Raw genomic sequence first — 18,226 nt, forward strand, 5'->3', positions numbered from 1 at the left:
TTCTCAAAACTTATCTTATGTCACAGGTTTTCAATGACTAATTTTGTTGTGTCTGTTTTTTTTGTGTTGTGTTTTTGTTTTGTTTTGTTTTGGTTTACTGCGCCTTGAACACCCAGCAGAGTGGATATGTGCGCATTACAAGTCTTATTATTATTATTATTATTATTATTATTATTAATATATCGCGATATTCGATATAATCGCGATTAATGAAATTTGACATCATCAGTCTTAAAACTCCAAGTGAAAGTTGTAGAAGAGACAATCCTAGCATAAGAGAGGTGTTCTAATGACCTATTCTTCTGGTTTTACTCCAAACCTATGGGGTGCAAGATGTCTCATCTAGCAAATACATCGCGATATGTAATCGATATATCGCGGTTTGTCGCGCATATTCTTACTATGACATAATTCTTGATATGACCCTTTTTTATATTTGCCTCCAGTCAAAAACCACAAAGGAGGAATAAGCACTGCAAGATATTTAAATGGTTCCCCCCCCCCCCAAAGGAAGTGGTTTTTATTATTACGTTGAGTATTTTGAAATTTAATCTATACACCCTAACACTGAATGAATTGTTCGCAGGACAAGAGCGTTCTGTGAAATGCAATAGTTGAGCACATCCACATACTTCACCCTTTGAACCGCTTATCACACAAAAAATGTCAACAACGCTCAAAATTGTTGATAGAAAACAGATAATAAAAGCATTCTGACCTTGTGTTGGGAACCAAAGTGTCTGAAATATGTCTAAAATATTTATGGAAAAGTCTATTTCAAGAATGTGTTATGTAAATGATTCTACCATGTTATTTTTGGAGGATATTTTCAACTACTTTATTATCGCTTATTTTTGAAAACACTCTCTCCATTTACAACAAGAGTTTTGTGTGTGTGTTTACTGGAACCTTTGACTTTGGTTATGAGCTATTTTGAGTAAGAGGAATAGCAGAGATTGTTCACAGCGCCTAGTGAGTCAGCTGGGTTTTTAATAATACTAGTAATAATAATAATACTTAACGCAAATGTCTCTAAGCGTATAAAGAGTACATTAAAACAAACAATGAGTGAACGATAGCTTACTAAAACGAAAGAGCAGCTTTAAACAAATGACAGAGACTTTTTAAGCGAGACTTAAAACAGTGTAATGAACTAGCCTGGCGAATATGCACAGGAAGATTCCAAAGAAATGTAGCAGCTTAAGAAAACAATCTTCGACCATAACAAATGGAAGCAGTTTGTTTATGGTTTGCAGAGACCAACTGTCCTTATTTTCATTTATGGTCTCCTACAACCAAATTAACACAATCTTTAAGATATACTTCCTTTTACTTGACAGCATACATGTATAACAACATCACCATAACATCAATTCCCATGGCATGCTTTTATACAACCATAATGAAAAGGTGTCCTCAAGAGCTTTTTTCCACCTTTTTGGACTCCATTCATCCATTTTAAATGGATTTAGCCAAACCAGTTGTTCTGGACAAAACAAATTTGTAGCCGGCAAAACTTGATTACAATGCGACTTGACGGCTTCGCTTCAGAACCCGTTAATTGTGTTGGACGATAAAGTGTATCCGGGTACATATTTGACCTTAGCTTTGTTAGAAGGGGATCTACACTAAGTTTCCCCTTGGATAGATTGCATTTGATTTCCTTAACAGCATTTTGGAGGAATATATTTTCGAACTTGCCAACTTAGTGTTTACATTTTTTAAAAGACATGTTATATTTGCATCTTGGATAAAGAACACATTCATGTTTACCGACGCACCGATGTGTGTAAAACAAAGTGTATTCAGTACTTTTCCCGAGTCTTGTGAAAATATCCACATGCATATTATTTGGGTGGGATTTGAACCCACAACCATTGCCATTCAAGAACAGATGTCTTACCACTAAAACAAAGCAAAATTGCCTTACAGCTAGAGGCAGTTCAAATATGAATAGGGTTCTAATCTAATAGGGTTCTAAGGTAGCAGTTTGTGTGTGAGAGCGATGTGCATGTGACAACGTCCTCTATTGACGATGTATTTCAAATAAAGAGTATGGGAGTTTCTTGAAATGAGACTACAACACACATAGACACAGTAAGCCACCCCGCTCTGTAAATTAAACATGTTCGTGTGTCACTCCGTCTCCTCTTTAAAAAACCAACGCGTCCTTTAAACTGCTCATCAAGCTCAACCAGTACAAGAAACACATCCAGTTCCCCCTCACAGTTTGCTTTGAAATTTAGATTTTCTGCGTCCACGTAGTGCCCATAGCCTCTTGATGTTAATCTATTCTGTTTCAGGAAGTGCGTTCAGGGCCCAATTTCATGGCTCTGCTTACCGCGGAGTTCTGCGCTTATGATCCCCAGAACAAAGTGCCGTACCAGGTGCCGTAAGCGCACAATTCCTCGGAAAGTAGAGCCATGATGAGATCAGACCCAGGCCTCTTCAACTTCACTTGTATTCCAAATTCTACGAAATAAAAGAACTGATGTTGACCCCTCTTCAAGAACGATGACCCTTTTGAACTTGAGGGGAGAGCGGAATATTTACAAAAGATAAATTTCTAAATTAAACTTAACCTTGTGATTTAACACTAATGCGTTTAGCTTGCTACAAATGTGCAAGAAAAAGAGAAAGTAGTCAGTGTTTTCCATTGTTCAATATAAAATACCTTTCATCCCCCCATCTCTGTCAAAATATAATATGATTAAAATATAAAATAAATTTTTTGTATAGCTTACAATATAAAAAGGGATTTTATTTTAGATGTAAGTCCAGTTTGTGGGAAGGGTGTGTTCTCTGAAAAAGAGTACTGAGTACTGACTTGGAAAAATATTGAACTACTTTTTTTAAACAGTTGTTTGTTTATTAGTATTTTAAACACCCTTAGCTTATGAATTAGCTTAAGAAGTATGGTTACTATATAAATCTCACAAAACTTGACAATTTGCCAATGATTTAGTTTTCATTCAAAGGGACATTAGATAGTTTCTGAGAAAGGGGGGGGGGGGGGGGGGGGCTGGGGTATTTTGGTAACTGGGTACCTGGTACCTCCAAGGTACAAAGTTTAGGGAAATCACAGAGTTGCAATACCATGAGTCACCGTGGAGAGAGTGTCCAATCTGCAGATTTTTGGAATCATGTGAAGAAAGGCAATTGTTATAAGGTCTGTTTTATCTGTGTAGTTATGGGATGAGAAACTGTATTTCAATCTTCTATAAGTCGCTACAGACCCCTTGAATATGTAATGCACCCAAACAGTGTCTTCACTGAGATCAAAGGAAGGCCTATCATTGGCTGAGAGTTTTGCGGAGCGCGTACACACATGCGAGATTGCATTTATGGTGGCCTATTCAAGGGGTCTATAAATACGCCATAAACAAACTTGTAGAAATTGAACTGAATTGCCCCCCCCCCCCCCCCCCCCCGCCCTAATAAAAGCAACCACAGAAACCCCTTGTCAGGTCAGGCCTTTGGAGGGAGTCCTCTGTCCCCCCCCCCACTGACCATTCTCCCCATGCACCAGCAGAAGCAACCCCCCCCCCCCCCAACCGAAATACCTCTAAGGAATTCCTGAGATTCACAGCATTTAATTGGAAGCTGGGGGTACACCAAATAAACACTCATTAAACACCAAATAAATGCTTATTTTGATTGCGGCAATTAACATAACTAATGGATAACTTGGGTATCCCCCAGATGCTGTTGTAGGCTGATGGATATATGCATTGGCGCATGGTGTCTATAGTATGGGGTTATGGGCTTTATGAAGGTTTTTAATCTGTCGAGTTTTAGAGTGAAGCTTAGATTTGTTATGTGTTATGCCAAACCATGATTTGGGAATCCTTTACAAACGTAAATGTATACAACAAAACTAACCTGTGGAAATTTCACTTCAAACGGTGGTCACTTTTTTGAGATATCGTTGAAAATTTGAAGCGAATGTGTTCACGCAGGAAAAATATCCCTTTGAGAAATACACAATCTGAGAAGTGACTCAATGTATTGCTTCTAAGATGCACAATCTAAGTTACTCAATGTATTGCTTCTAAGATGCACAATCTGAGAAGTTACTCAAGGTATTGCTTCTAAGATACAATTTTTGGTGGCATAAAAGCTGATGTCTTAATACATAACCAAATTCCTTCAAAGTGAAATGTTTTTGAAAATGCTTTATACCCCTATCAAATGCTGCTGTTAACCAAAAGATTTTATTGCCAATTAATTTTAATAGTGGGATTACCAAGCATACCTTTCCTTTACTCAATACATTATGTACATTGTCTTCAAATTGTGTGGAATTTTCCTTTATGTGAAATTGAGAGTGAATGATGCACATGTAAAAGAATGTGACTTATATAACCACAGGCACAGCTGGGTTCTGCTATCTTGCAACTCACTCATGCTACATGCAACATTGCATGTCAATTATCTTGTGGAATGTCTAAGTTTGCTTATTTTTTGAGTTGAAGTGTTGGGCAATAATTGGGGACAACCACTGATTTAATCTCTCCAGTCTAGTCTAGTCTGGATGGGGCGGGCAATCAACCTTGATTCCTGTTGATTTAGATTCAGAGTGACTGAGCCACTCAAGCCTAAACAGAGAAAGTGTTGATGTTACAACAGACATGGACTTTCTGTTTCAAAGGGTGACAGTGTATGCATTGAGACATGAAACGGACTGCGATCATAAGCCACAATTTGTGTAAAAAAAAATATTGTAGGATAGTTTAGGCCTTTCTTAAAGGCACGGTATGGACACCTTTGGTTTTTGTCAAAGACCAGTCTTCTCACTTGGTGTATCTCAAAATATGCATAAAATAACAAACCTTTGAAAGATTGAACTAAATTGGTCACCGAAGTTGCGAGAAAATAATGGAAGAAAAAACACCTTTGTCGCAAAAGTTGTGTGGTTTCAGATGCTTGAATTCGAGACCTCAGCTGAGGTCTCAAATTCAATTCAAATATTTAGTGAGATATAACTTCTTTCTCGTAAACTTTGTTACTACGTTTTATACTATCAACAGCTCTCCATTGCTCGCTACCAGGTAAGTTTTTATGCTAACAATTACTTTGAGTAATTACCAATAGTGTTCAGTGCCTTAAGATGCTATGTCAGATTTTTGGCCCCAAACATTAAAAAATAGATTTTTTTGAGTGAATGGTATTTCAAAGAGTATCACCCGCTCTAACGAAATAAAGTTTAACTTTCACTTTTAATGGTCAGGAACCATGACAAAAATTTAAAACGTTTCTTATAAAACACATAAGAATTGGTCACGTGATTGTCGGGATCGCGACACTTTATTTCACTGCTACTAATAATTGGCGGACTTTTTTGAGCAATGGCTCAAATGAAAGATTGTAACTTTCTCGACCCCAATCAAAGTACCTATTGAATTTTAAATCAAAATTTTGGGGTAAAATGGGCCAAAAATCTGACGTAGCATCTTAATAGACCCCTTGCATATGATGTCAAAGGCCTAATAAAGGCACCCTCATCATGGCTGAAACTTGTGCGGGGCGCGTTGCACGTTTCCTGACCTCTGTGATGCAGCCAGTGCAATGCAATGGGTCTATAGCTTGATGATGTGTAAATCCGCTGATGGATCGAGTCACTGGTTCACCTCAGACTTGGACTTAGATTAGGAGAAAGGGACTGACGCAAACAGTCAATCACTTTTACTAACAGTTACCTCTGACATAATGGTTATTTATGGTACACCAAGCAGAACGCTCATCTAAAGAAGTGGTAACTCAAACAAAGAAACACCCTGTAAAACAAATACATAATTACATTAAACTATATCTCAGCTTGATATTGTACAAATAGGCCTACTATTATGCACATTAACATAACAGAGCTTGATCGTACTTATTGTACATAGCATAGCAACACATGCACATGTGCGATACATGATTCCAGCTCTCAATTATTAGACATAACCAAACACGAGGCAAACTTCACAAAAAAGGGAGCTTTCATTTTGGACGACGGATGGTTCTGCGATAGTAATGATGACATTTGGCGTCATCTGTGCATGCATCGGTTTTGAGAATGGTCGTCCCTCAATTTCTACGATAGTGCTTGGGATGAATCTGCGTTGTGCTGACAACGTTTGGCTGAAAACTACATAGGCTAATGTCGCAGAACCATCCGTTGTCGAAAACGAAATCTCTCTATTATCAGACCTGCTTCGTCTCACAGACTAAAAACTATTCAGAATAATATTTTAAACTGGATAAGGTAATCTCTTCATGCTTATTTTGACAATTTGTATCACTATTGGTTATTTCCCAATAGTGCAGTGGTAGCTGAAGTGATCTAGTTTAACACATGAATGAAAAGCGAATTATTAAAGATACAATCTTAAATACTTCATGAATATTGGAAGGTACGGTACACAAGGGATGGTTGCCTGATGAATTATTGAAAACTTTGTAAATGAGCAAGAGAAGCTTGTGCTTGTTAAAGCTAGAGTAGTAGTACTGGGTGTGTGATCAACCATCTATATGAAGTAACAAACCTGTACAAATTTGGACTTAATCCATTGTGTTTTTCAGGAGGAAATAGGGGGAAAACTATTGCCAATATTCAGCGTTTTAATACAATGTCCTTGATTTATAACCTATAAATCAAAATAAGCTGTTGTGTTTTTGAAGGTTATCACATACAGTTTACTCAAGTATGACTCCATTTCAGAGGGAAATATTTCACATAAAGATAAATGAGTATGAACTTCATAATCAGTGAGTTTTTAAACTAAATTAAGCAATGCTGTGTAATTTACTGTTAATAATCCACACCAATTCTGTAGTCCTTAGATACATTGAATAAAAATTCAATGGTGTGATTGTTCTGTGCCAAAACCTAAAGGGTGTACCAGCCCTTCAGTCTTGCTAGACTTGACATGGTCATACTAATGAGTAAACTTTAAAATGGCTGACTGGTTAGGATGCTGCAACCAATCAATCAGTTTTAAGCCTCAGTCGCAACCCCCCCCCCCTTCCCTCAAGAGCAGAAAATATACATCAATCTTATTCTGTCTTGATACGTATTGAGCAATCTCTGTTCAACCAGGAAAGTTTTCCATCATGACTGGAATGTTACCTTTGAAGTGATAAGACCGGGAAATCTCGGTAGTCTAGTTGGTAAGACGCTGCTCTAGAATTGCATGGGTCGTGGGTTCGAATCCCACCTGAGTAATGTGCTTGTGATACTTTTTTTCACAGGACTCAGGAAAGTACTGAGTATACAGTGCTAACACACATAGGTGTATGAGTAAAAAACAAAATTAATATTCTTTATCCCTGATGAAAATGTAACATCTATTAAGACCCTTCAACTTTGCAAGATGAAATCTGTAATTCAACTTTGCAAGATGAAATCTGTAAGGTTACTCATAGGACTCGGGGCACCAAGACTGTGTGATCAAGGCAATGGGGAAGGCCCTGCCACCCCCCCCCCCCCCCCCCCGCCCGCTTTGGAATGGTTCAAACGTACGTGTTCTTAAGAGAAGATAAGCTGATGCGTGTATGCAAATATTCACTTCCCAAGAACTTCCAGATTATAAAGACATTAACCTCTTCCCAACATGTAGGCATTTTGCCATTCATTCCAAGGGTTTACTGCGCTGGAATATACCAGACTTCTGTCAAGATGCGCTTCTGAAGGAATTTGAAGATACAAACCTGCATGCAAACACTCCCTTTAACTCCAAGTGTTGACCAAACCAAAACTGTTTCCAAAAAGTGCAATGCACTTGCAATCCTATAGTAACTAATACAGACACATCAAGCACTGGATACTTGGTTCAAACAGGCCTCTGCACTTTTTTTCCCCTCACCATTTGGAACTCTACAGATTCTGTACCTCATGAATTAGTGAAGTCTGGAAACTAGATTTTTCTCTTTGATAAGCAGTTGCACTTTTATTTCTCATTTGGTGTTGGTGGAGGGGGGGGGGGTGCCTTTTCCTCCTTGTTGAATTCAGTAAGTTGAGTGAATTTAGACAATTTCCAATCAAGCAGCAGCATGCATGATTGGGGGAAAAGAAGGACCGAGGAAAGAGCAATTTCCGGATGTGTAAGAAGGAAACCACAGTTTGTATGCATTGATGGAACTCTGGTTTATGCTCTGGATTCTAAATAAGGTAAACTATGAAGTGACAGATTCTTACTCAGTGACAGATCCATCCACCCCCCCCCCCCCCCACCCTCCAAATCTTAGAACAGAAAGGGAGAGAATCATTCCTGGGCCCAATGCAATAGGAGACTTTGTAGACGCTGGCGGCAGCAGACATAACAGCCCTTTTTTTTGCGCCTCTGAGTGTGCGCGTGCTTGCTCAGTACTGCGCTCGTAGGTCTGAGCACGCGCAATACTGTAAAAAAGGGCTCGTCTAAAAGTCTCCCATTTCATAGAGCATGTAAGCACAACAGTTTGCTATATTCACCATTACCTTCTGTAAACCCTGTAAATTATTTGTAAATCTGTGAACTTTACTTTATTTTTCTGTTCCGAAAGTGTATAATGGCTTTAATGAAGTTACGTCATCAAACCTTTTTTATTTGCATTACTGTTATTATTTTGCAAATTAGTTCGTTTTGTCAACAACTTGGTTGAAGTTTTGTTGGATGACTATATCACTGCATCTTGACCATGCTCCTGAAAACCCTTAACCAGTATAACTGAAGCTCAAACATGTCAATGGTCAGGTTCACCAAAACCTTTTCCCAACGGTGGCTTTAAGGACTGTACGATCAGAATTTACAGATGGAATCTTTCACAGCATTAATATCTAGTACTTGACTGTAACCAACTTGACATTTCCCAGACAGTTATCTCACCACAATGAAGCATTGTATTAAGAATTCACCACCATAAAAAAAAAAAACATTTAAAGAAAATAAATACCATAGACTTGTCTTCCATTAGGAATAGATCAAAGGTGGGAGTGAAAATTGGACAGAGTGGAATTTTATATTTACAGTCAAGTTGAGAGAAGGAAGCCTTTTGTTGGGATCTATAACAATACTTGCTCTGTCTTCAACACTTCCACATTCCATATCACCACATACCTTTAAAGACCTGCGAACCTCTGTCCACCTAGAAATTTACTCTGAAACGAGTAGAATTTATGGCTTTTTTTGTTAGTTGATGGGCTCTGGGTTTTGTCAACTGTCCTCCCGATGGAGAACTGAAGTATTTCGACATTTTGAAAGAAATTTCTTAATGATGAATCCACTGGTAAGGTCTTGACATTGGGGAGTTGATGAGCTCTGGAAAAATTGGTTCCGTTGGGGTTATTCACCATTAGTTTATCCAAAATATTATGTTGTTGAGGGATTTGCTCTTAACTTTTTCTGTGACTAGCTAGCAGGACCAAGTTGTTTGTCATTCCACTGGTTTGTCAGGTTTGTCATTAGTCTATATATTTCATTAAGAATAGGGATGTTTTCAATAGTGAACTTGCCAGCCGAACAACTTGAAGTAAATTTTTACTGTATTTTTACTGGCATTTGGGCAGCGGAACACTATTAAAGGAGAAGGCTGTATAAAGAGTAGTGGCTTTTACTTTTTGGGGTTTGATAAAATAAAAGGAAGTATTGTTACCAAGGCTGTGTCTGGCTGTTGCTAAGTGCATAACTGCTGCTGTTACTAAGGGTGTGGCTGCAGAGGTTACTAAGGGTGTGGCTATAGTTGTTGCTAAGGGTGTGGCTATAGTTGTTGCTAATGGTGTGGCTGCAGCTGTTGCTAAGGGTGACGGTGTGGCTGCATTTTGGTATTGCATATCTAAAAACATAAATTTATACATTATACAAACTTACTTACGCACTAAAAAACACGTACACATTTCCCAACCAAAAATTTGTCTCTCCATTCTTTTTTTTTTGTTAGGCTTCATTAGAATAAGAAGGAAGTCCTCAAGTTGTTTGGCTGACAAACATGTGTGTGGGGGTGCTGGTTGGTTTACACCTTCTTATTCCTGGATGGTTTACATGACAAATCCTTGTCTGTTTTGTGTTGCTCATCACACTGCAGTATACAAATCATCTCCTGTGATGTTTGATCTAGTTCATGCCAATTTAAACTAAATACTCCCCTTGTGTGTGTTTCTGAGGTTTTTTGTTTCTCCACATGAATAGTGATGAATCAGTCTCCATTTTGTTCAATATTAAGGTCCCATATGTACAAAAGCATGACTTTTTAAACTCCATCTAAAGGTGCAGAATATTTTTCCCCAATATTGATTACACTCATTTTCTATGCTGTGATGCATAACGGATATTGGAATTATCTCATGTATCCTCTCACAAGACGCTCTACCTCTTGACCTACATATCGACTCCAGCATCTCAGACTACCCCCCTCCCCCCCCCCCCCCCCTCAATCGACATCATGCATGATAACAAGTCTGCCGACTATGGCAAGAGGTGTTGTTGAGGGCAGCCTTTGCAGTGAGGCATGTAATTGGAATCAGCTCATGGCCATGTCCTGAGCATCTGGTTGGCTCAATTTCCTGGCTTTAACCTCTGTGGACCCTGGTTCGAATCCCACCTTGGGCCAGAGCCTAGCATGTGGATTGGGTTTTCAGTCCACATGGGCCCAATTTCATAGAGCTGCTTAAGAACAAAATATTGCTTAACAATTTTCTGCTCACAAATTGTACTTGTGACATGGTAGTTAGGCTGGTAACCTTCTTCTTTTTACAGCCAATACCTCCATAGACTTCTACATGTTGGTGAAGGGTTGGGATCAACATTACAAGTGTCTTCTCACTCATACCATAGAGAAAGGTGCTCATGTACACTCTTATTTTAAGAGGAATATCAATTCCCCTGAGTAATTTTCATCTTAAGTAATTTTCTGAGTAATTGTCATCTTAAATGTTTTTCTTTTTGTAGCCCCTTACCAAGAGTAGCTTTTAAGCTGGTTTTGGGAGAAACTTGCACACACAAACAAACACCCCAACACACCCCAACAAACAAACAAACAAACAAACAAACAAACAAACAAACAAACAAACAAACAAACAAACAAACAAACAAACAAACAAACAAACAAATACCTCAACAATTAAACAAACAAGTGAACACACAAACAAAAAATTAATATACAGTTGTTTATAGTTGTTTATAGTTGTTACACACCAAATGTGTACTTTGTTTTGAAATGGGGGTAATAACAAGATGGGTGTGTCTTATAAAGGTCAGAAGTGCATCCTTGACAGATTTGAGTGTCACTCTGGGACTGTAGCGTCAGTTGGCCTGTAGGAATCATGCTGTGATACCTGAATATAACCGACCAACACCAAAGGCTCCAAACGCCACCAGATTGAATCTTCTGACACTGTGAATGAAATTAAAAGGGAAAATCTTATCTAATTTTGTTTTGCTCAAGTAGCCTTCCTTGATCAAGTTTTCACAAAATTAGAATGTAAACAAATACATTTTTTACCAATTTCAAAAGTGCAAAAAAATGCATCAGCATTTTTTTGAACATGCAATTATTACTTAAAAAATAAATCTTAAATTTTTTTGTTTTGTTCAAGTAGCTTTCCTCAATCAAGTTCTCACCAATTTAAGAAATGTATTGGCTTTTTTTTTTTAACACAATAACTTCTTTGAACCATGCCACTATTGTGGAGTGGTTGTTAAATTGGACAAATATTTTGGAAGATGTTTTATTTTGGAACAGCAGTGATGTATGAATAATCAATGAAGAGGCCATGGGCTTGACTTCATCATTTCCAATTTCCATTGTGGTTTTTTTTGTTGCCGGTGAATTTGATTGATTAAGCGTTGAACGGTTTTCCTTTGGTAGTAAATTTGAAGAAGTTTCAATTGTTGTCCATAATATAAACGTAATTGGAAATTAAGTAGCGTGGACAAATTCTGCATTATGATGAATGCTCTCTGTGTGTTCAATTTAAAACTTCTTTGTGTGAAAATTCAACATTATTAGAAATGCTTTTTGGTGTTAATGAAACGGCATCTTTGCTGGTATTATTTTTGTGCGGACCCTGATGAGCAAACAGTGCCTCTGGTGATGAAAAAAAACAAAAAAAAAACACACAAAAACAACCAAGACTAAATAAACAAGCAAACAAACCTTACTAAAATTTATTTTATAAAGTAATAAATCGCAAGGGAAATTGACTGGGCAATTTTTAAAACAGTTTCGGGTTTAACAAACAAATATTGACCAGAGTGGGATTTGAACCTGTGACCTCCGGGTTATCATGCAGATGCTCTTCCAACTGAGCTATCTAGCCCTAAGCTTAGCAGTCTCCCTTTTTTCTCCATATCTTTGTTCGGGGTGCCAGTCAGAAGCCATTCAACCCATAACTGCTGTACAGTCTGGGATCACACCACAAGTTTTTGATACAGTCTGGGAAGCGGCATTTCAAGGAGATTTTAACCCCAAGTTATAACTCATTGTTACAAATTTCAAAAGTAAATTTGTGAAATTTGTTGGGTTTAATTTTTTTGAGGTCATGTTAAAAACCTATGGTGACTGGTGGAACAAGGAATGTCATTGTATAAGGAAGTTTGTATGACATCAAATTTGGCATCAAGCCAATCTTTTGTTGTTTTTTGAGAATTCTTGCAGAATTCTTGTCCTTGTTGTGGGCAGTCTGAGGTCATCTCAGCGGGGGTTGTTGGATGGATACCTTGAGATGTGAGCCATCTTATATCCTGTGAGCCATTTATATATCCTCCTCCATCGGTTCATCTTTTATTAATCTGTGTTCTTGGGTGTCGTCTTGTCTGTCGGTGAATAATGGAGCTGTATGTTTTCGTCTTTGATCAACAGGAATCGGATAGGATCATTGAGGGTTGTGTGTCAGTCAGGTTGATCAACTGAATGACTTAAGGTCTTCTTGGAAATGTACGTGACATTGTCATGGAGATGTTTTCTCAAGGAGGGTCACACACTCGATCAGTGGCTGGTTTAATAACAGTTTTCTCAACTTGAGGAATGGTTAAAATATGCTGAATTACTGACCGACCATTGGGTGTCACCCACTGTGGTTTAGAATGATAGAGCATGCAATATGGTACCAAGTGGTGAATGCATCTACACAGTACAGTCAACCCTCCTACTGTAAGACCGTTCAATTGATTTCGGCCCTGTATATAAACTATGCCAGACTCATGGGATCATGTGGTGAAAACAGAGTACACGGTCAACCCTCCTACTATCCGACCATTCAATATCACCAACTGTGGTTTTGTTTAGGCCCTTTATATAAACTATGCCCGACTGGAATATGGGAGCAAGTGGTGAAAACACAGTACACGGTCAACCCTCTTACTATTTGACCATCCAATGTTGTTTACTGTGGTTTTTGAGAAATCTTTTGGTGAATGGATCCACAGAGTTCAACACAGTTGGTTCTGTACACAGTTAGTTTTGTGCACAATTGTGCCACCATACACAACCTGTGCTAATAAATGGTTTCTAAGGGTTGGTCAACCCACTGTAAAATGTTAGCAAGAGTAAGAGTTGGAGGGTTTTAAATAGATTGTAGGATTTGATGGAGATCTGTTTACCGGGCAGACGTTCAAAGTTCCATTCCTCAAGAGACACTGGTTTACCTCCCATCGGAAGTACGTCTCGTTGAATTCACAAGATGGGGAAATTATTATGATTCGTCTGTCATTTAGCGCTGGCTGATTGCCCTGTAGAGACCCCCACTGGAATGGTTGACACCCGGGCGACCCTCACTGCACCATATCATATCTCACTGGGGCTAATTACATGGCGCTGCGTTGCAGCTGATACGGATTGTCTCATTGCGATGTATCTATTCGTGTCCATCGTGTCCAGGATAGAAATCAACCCTGAGGCCAAATAATTAGTTATAAGATGCATCCTGAGAGTAGCTTATACTATGATTAGTCCCATGCAAAGCAGAGGGAGTGAATTCTCGCTCAAATCTCCGGCCATGTTTTCCCTTTCTGGACTTAAAACTTCCCAAGTATTTGTCCGTCCTGGTAATTTCTCTGACACTGTTTCTAAATTACTTTTGTTTAAAATTACAAATGGCCTTAATAGAATATGTGGGTGTGCGCATTTCGTGCCATTGTTCTAGTTTTTAATGTATTTTTGATTATTTATTTTTAACTTTGTATTTTTTTTGCCATGCCTGCAATAGGTAGTTTTGCAGTATTGGTATGATGAAATAAAAATATGTATTGTAATGTAATAATGTAATATTCCAGAATTTAACTCTGCCTTTGGTATAACAAAAAAACTGTAAATGACAAAGACTATTTTATGCAAAGAAACACAGCCAGATGCTCCACCATGTAGAGGAAACATAAATTTCTCATCAAGATTTGTTTTCTTCTTTCCTGTCTGTTACCATAGCAACAAGAACAAGATCCCACCAATCTGTACCTGTCCAACCTTCCCAAGAGCTACGATGAGAAAGAGCTGGAGAACATGCTATCGCCTTACGGTCACGTCATCAGTACCCGGATACTAAGAGACAGCCAAACGCAGCTCAGTAGAGGGGTGGGATTCGCAAGGTGAGATTATACTCTCAAGGGTCCAAATTCACAGAAAATACTGCCTTAAAAATTTCTGCTGAGCAATTTTTAGCAGGATACCAGTCACAAATTGTACATGTAACATGGTGTTTTTGGGTGGTAACCTTGAAAATACTTCTTTAAAAATTCTGCTAAGCAATTTTTAGCAGGATAGCAGTCAGAAATTGTACATGTGACATGGTATTTTTGGCTGGTAACCTTATGCTGGTTAGCATAACTTTGATCTGCTGAGCTTATTTTTAGGCTTAAGCGACTTTACGAAAATGAGCCTTTGGGCCTTTCTCAAACCTCACCTTGGGCTCTGTCGCAGGCTTGGGCTCCGCGCGCTGGTTACACACCGAGTATGAACCAGCCTTTGGCCCTATACCTGTACATTTAGAGTTTGCGTTGGTTTGAACATCAGCCGACAAAACCGGAGCCCAAGGCGAGGTTTGAGAAACGCCCTCAATCCCTCCAAAGGGCATCCAGGTTGGCTCTGTGGTTTCACCCACTGCCTCTCATCTAAGTTATACCCTGGTTCGAATCCCACACGAGTCCCTACCTGGGGGTTTCATGTGTTGCGGGTGCTTTTAAAAGAACCCAGTACACTTGTTCTGAAGAGAAGTGGTTTCCCCTGGTGTTCCTGGTTTAGTTGGGCTGCAAATTGCTCCTCAGCGCCTTGTAAACTCCTTACAAGGTGCTCTTAAAAAGAGTCTCATAATAGACCCTTCCCTTGAAATAAATTGCACATAGCGCATGCACACTAACATTTTGGTTGGCAAAATGAGAGAAACTCGCGCTGTTTTGTACACGGCTAATGGGTGCGTGACGCACACGCGATTGCGCGTCTGCTTAGTGCACAACTCTATGGTGTTTGCCAACCAACAGGGTCTGTACACATGCGTGAATGTAATTAGCATATTTCATGGGAAGGGTTCATTAATCAAACATAGCATACCTGCCATACCAAACACAGCGCTTTGAATCTAGTGGTGAATAGGGCTGTATGAATAACTGATATGATAATTATGAATAATCTTGTAAATTTTCTGTAAAAAAAAATTATGTTAAGTTGAAATGAAGTGGAGTATTTTGATGGATTTTGGGTGGCTCATAATCAGAACAGCAAGATACGGTGGAAATCAGAAGCGCAATAACTTTGCCTCGTAGTGACCCTCTCATTGCTCTCAGTAATGGTCTAAGAGCAGACTCTGAAAGATGCCAGAATCTGATTGAGGCCAGACTCTTTGCTTTTAGCCGCGGTTAAAAAGGCACACTTCATCATTCATTCATGCATTCATTCATTCATTCATTTTTATTTAAAAAAAAAACTGGCAGCACAAAGCTGAATAATGTGGCATAACAAGATAACAATATTGATGAAAATTGCAGAGATAAAATACACAAAAATTGCACGACCACGGGGTACATAGGAACATTATATAAGAAGACGACAATAAGTAAAAATAAATATTAGATAAACCACTAAAAGACTCTTTAAAAAATGCACAGGGTGTTGGGGAACCCTCTTATACATTGAAACCCCACTATGGAATAAACCAGCTAAAAAAGAGTAACCCTAGCAGTTAAAAGCTGAACAGATGACAAAAACAATGATAGCAAAAATGGGAAAACAAATTTGATAAAACAGAAAGGATTTACAAATAAATACAGGATGATAGAACTAGCTGATTGAAAACAACTTACCAACCAAAAGGATTTATATAAATAGGTAATGGCCTGAGGCTTTGACCCTAGCAGAGTCTCTCCCGAAGCCTAAAGACTCTGCTAGGGTCGAAACGACAGGACATTAACTATTTTTTCCATACATCTGATCGAGTTACTCTTTTCTGACAAAGAAAGTTTCAAAATAGAATACTACAAGTGTTACAAAATTTTATATTAAAAACAAAAACCAAAGAAATCTTGTTGAAGTGTTTATGTGGAAGAAAACTTTTGCATAACATAATTGTTTTTTTATATTTTATTTTTGTTTGACCAACAGAATGGAATCTAAAGAGAAGTGTGAAGAAGTGATAAAGCGTTTTAATGGTTATCTAGTACCTGGTAAGTAAAAGTTTATGTAATAAGTCATCTAACGCCCGTTTGAGGATTATGAAAAAATATAGTGACTCTGCGTCTCATAGTCTACAAGACCGAAGACCGATTTGTATACAGGATGCAGGCACATTATACTTTCCATTTTTACGAGCTTGATGTGATAAAAAACTTATCTGCAATATGCAGAGTTAGAACAGCGCAAGATGTATAGGGTGTGATATAAGTTTATATCACCTGTTCTTGCCATTGATCAACCACTAAACCCCTCCTCTCTTTTCTTTGGCTATCCTACAGGCCAGTTAGCTCTCTGACTATGCAAGTTTGTGAACACCAAACACTAACCCTAAACACTGACCCCTTCTCCTCTTTGGCTACCTTGAAGGCCAGTTAGATCCCTTACTAAGCAAGTTTGTGAGTAGTACCTGACCCAAACACTGACCCCTTCTCCTCTTTGACTACCTAACAGGCCAGTTAGAGCCCTTACTATGCACGTTTGTGAGTAGTACCTGACCCAAACACTGACCCCTTCTCCTCTTTGACTACCTAACAGGCCAGTTAGAGCCCTTACTATGCAAGTTTGTGAGTAGTACCTGACCCAAACAATGACCCCTTCTCCTCTTTGACTACCTCACAGGCCAGTTAGAGCCCTTACTATGCAAGTTTGTGAGTAGTACCTGACCCAAACACTGACCCCTTCTCTTCTTTGACTACCTTAAAGGCCAGTTAGAGCCCTTACTATGCAAGTTTGTGAGTAGTACCTGACCCAAACACTGACCCCTTCTCCTCTTTGACTACCTAACAGGCCAGTTAGAGCCCTTACTATGCAAGTTTGTGAGTAGTACCTGACCCAAACAATGACCCCTTCTCCTCTTTGACTACCTCACAGGCCAGTTAGAGCCCTTACTATGCAAGTTTGTGAGTAGTACCTGACCCAAACACTGACCCCTTCTCCTCTTTGACTACCTCACAGGCCAGTTAGAGCCCTTACTATGCAAGTTTGTGAGTAGTACCTGACCCAAACACTGACCCCTTCTCCTCTTTGACTACCTCACAGGCCAGTTAGAGCCCTTACTATGCAAGTTTGTGAGTAGTACCTGACCCAAACACTGACCCCTTCTCCTCTTTGACTACCTAACAGGCCAGTTAGAGCCCTTACTATGCAAGTTTGTGAGTAGTACCTGACCCAAACAATGACCCCTTCTCCTCTTTGACTACCTCACAGGCCAGTTAGAGCCCTTACTATGCAAGTTTGTGAGTAGTACCTGACCCAAACACTGACCCCTTCTCCTCTTTGACTACCTCACAGGCCAGTTAGAGCCCTTACTATGCAAGTTTGTGAGTAGTACCTGACCCAAACACTGACCCTTTCTCCTCTTTGACTACCTTACAGGCCAGTTAGAGCCCTTACTATGCAAGTTTGCCGATGGTGGCGTCAAGAAAAGGAACCAATACAACAAGCAGCAGCAGCAGCAGACGGCAGGAGGTGTGTGGCAAGCACAGCGGCCCGACCAAAGCCAACTACCGTACGATTCCGTGTACCAGAGGAATGGGTAGGTGTACAAAAAGATTGCAAACAATCTGACCTACTTTTATTCAACCAAAAAGGTCAAAATAACAAGACCTTA

General features: G+C 39.1%; 1 protein-coding gene across 3 annotated transcripts in view; it reads left to right on the plus strand.

The window, feature by feature from the left end:
• Positions 1–18,226, plus strand: part of LOC139948638 (RNA-binding motif, single-stranded-interacting protein 1-like) — a 236,093-nt gene that overhangs the window by 201,835 nt on the left and 16,032 nt on the right. For all 3 annotated transcript variants that reach the window (XM_071946840.1, XM_071946841.1, XM_071946842.1), the window contains 3 exons: positions 14,380–14,540; positions 16,546–16,607; positions 17,992–18,151. In XM_071946840.1, the coding sequence (XP_071802941.1) occupies positions 14,380–14,540; positions 16,546–16,607; positions 17,992–18,151 (383 nt within the window). The remainder of the gene's footprint in view (positions 1–14,379; positions 14,541–16,545; positions 16,608–17,991; positions 18,152–18,226) is intronic.

This window comes from Asterias amurensis, chromosome 16 (genome assembly GCF_032118995.1).
Source record: "Asterias amurensis chromosome 16, ASM3211899v1".
Lineage (NCBI taxonomy): Eukaryota > Metazoa > Echinodermata > Asteroidea > Forcipulatida > Asteriidae > Asterias > Asterias amurensis.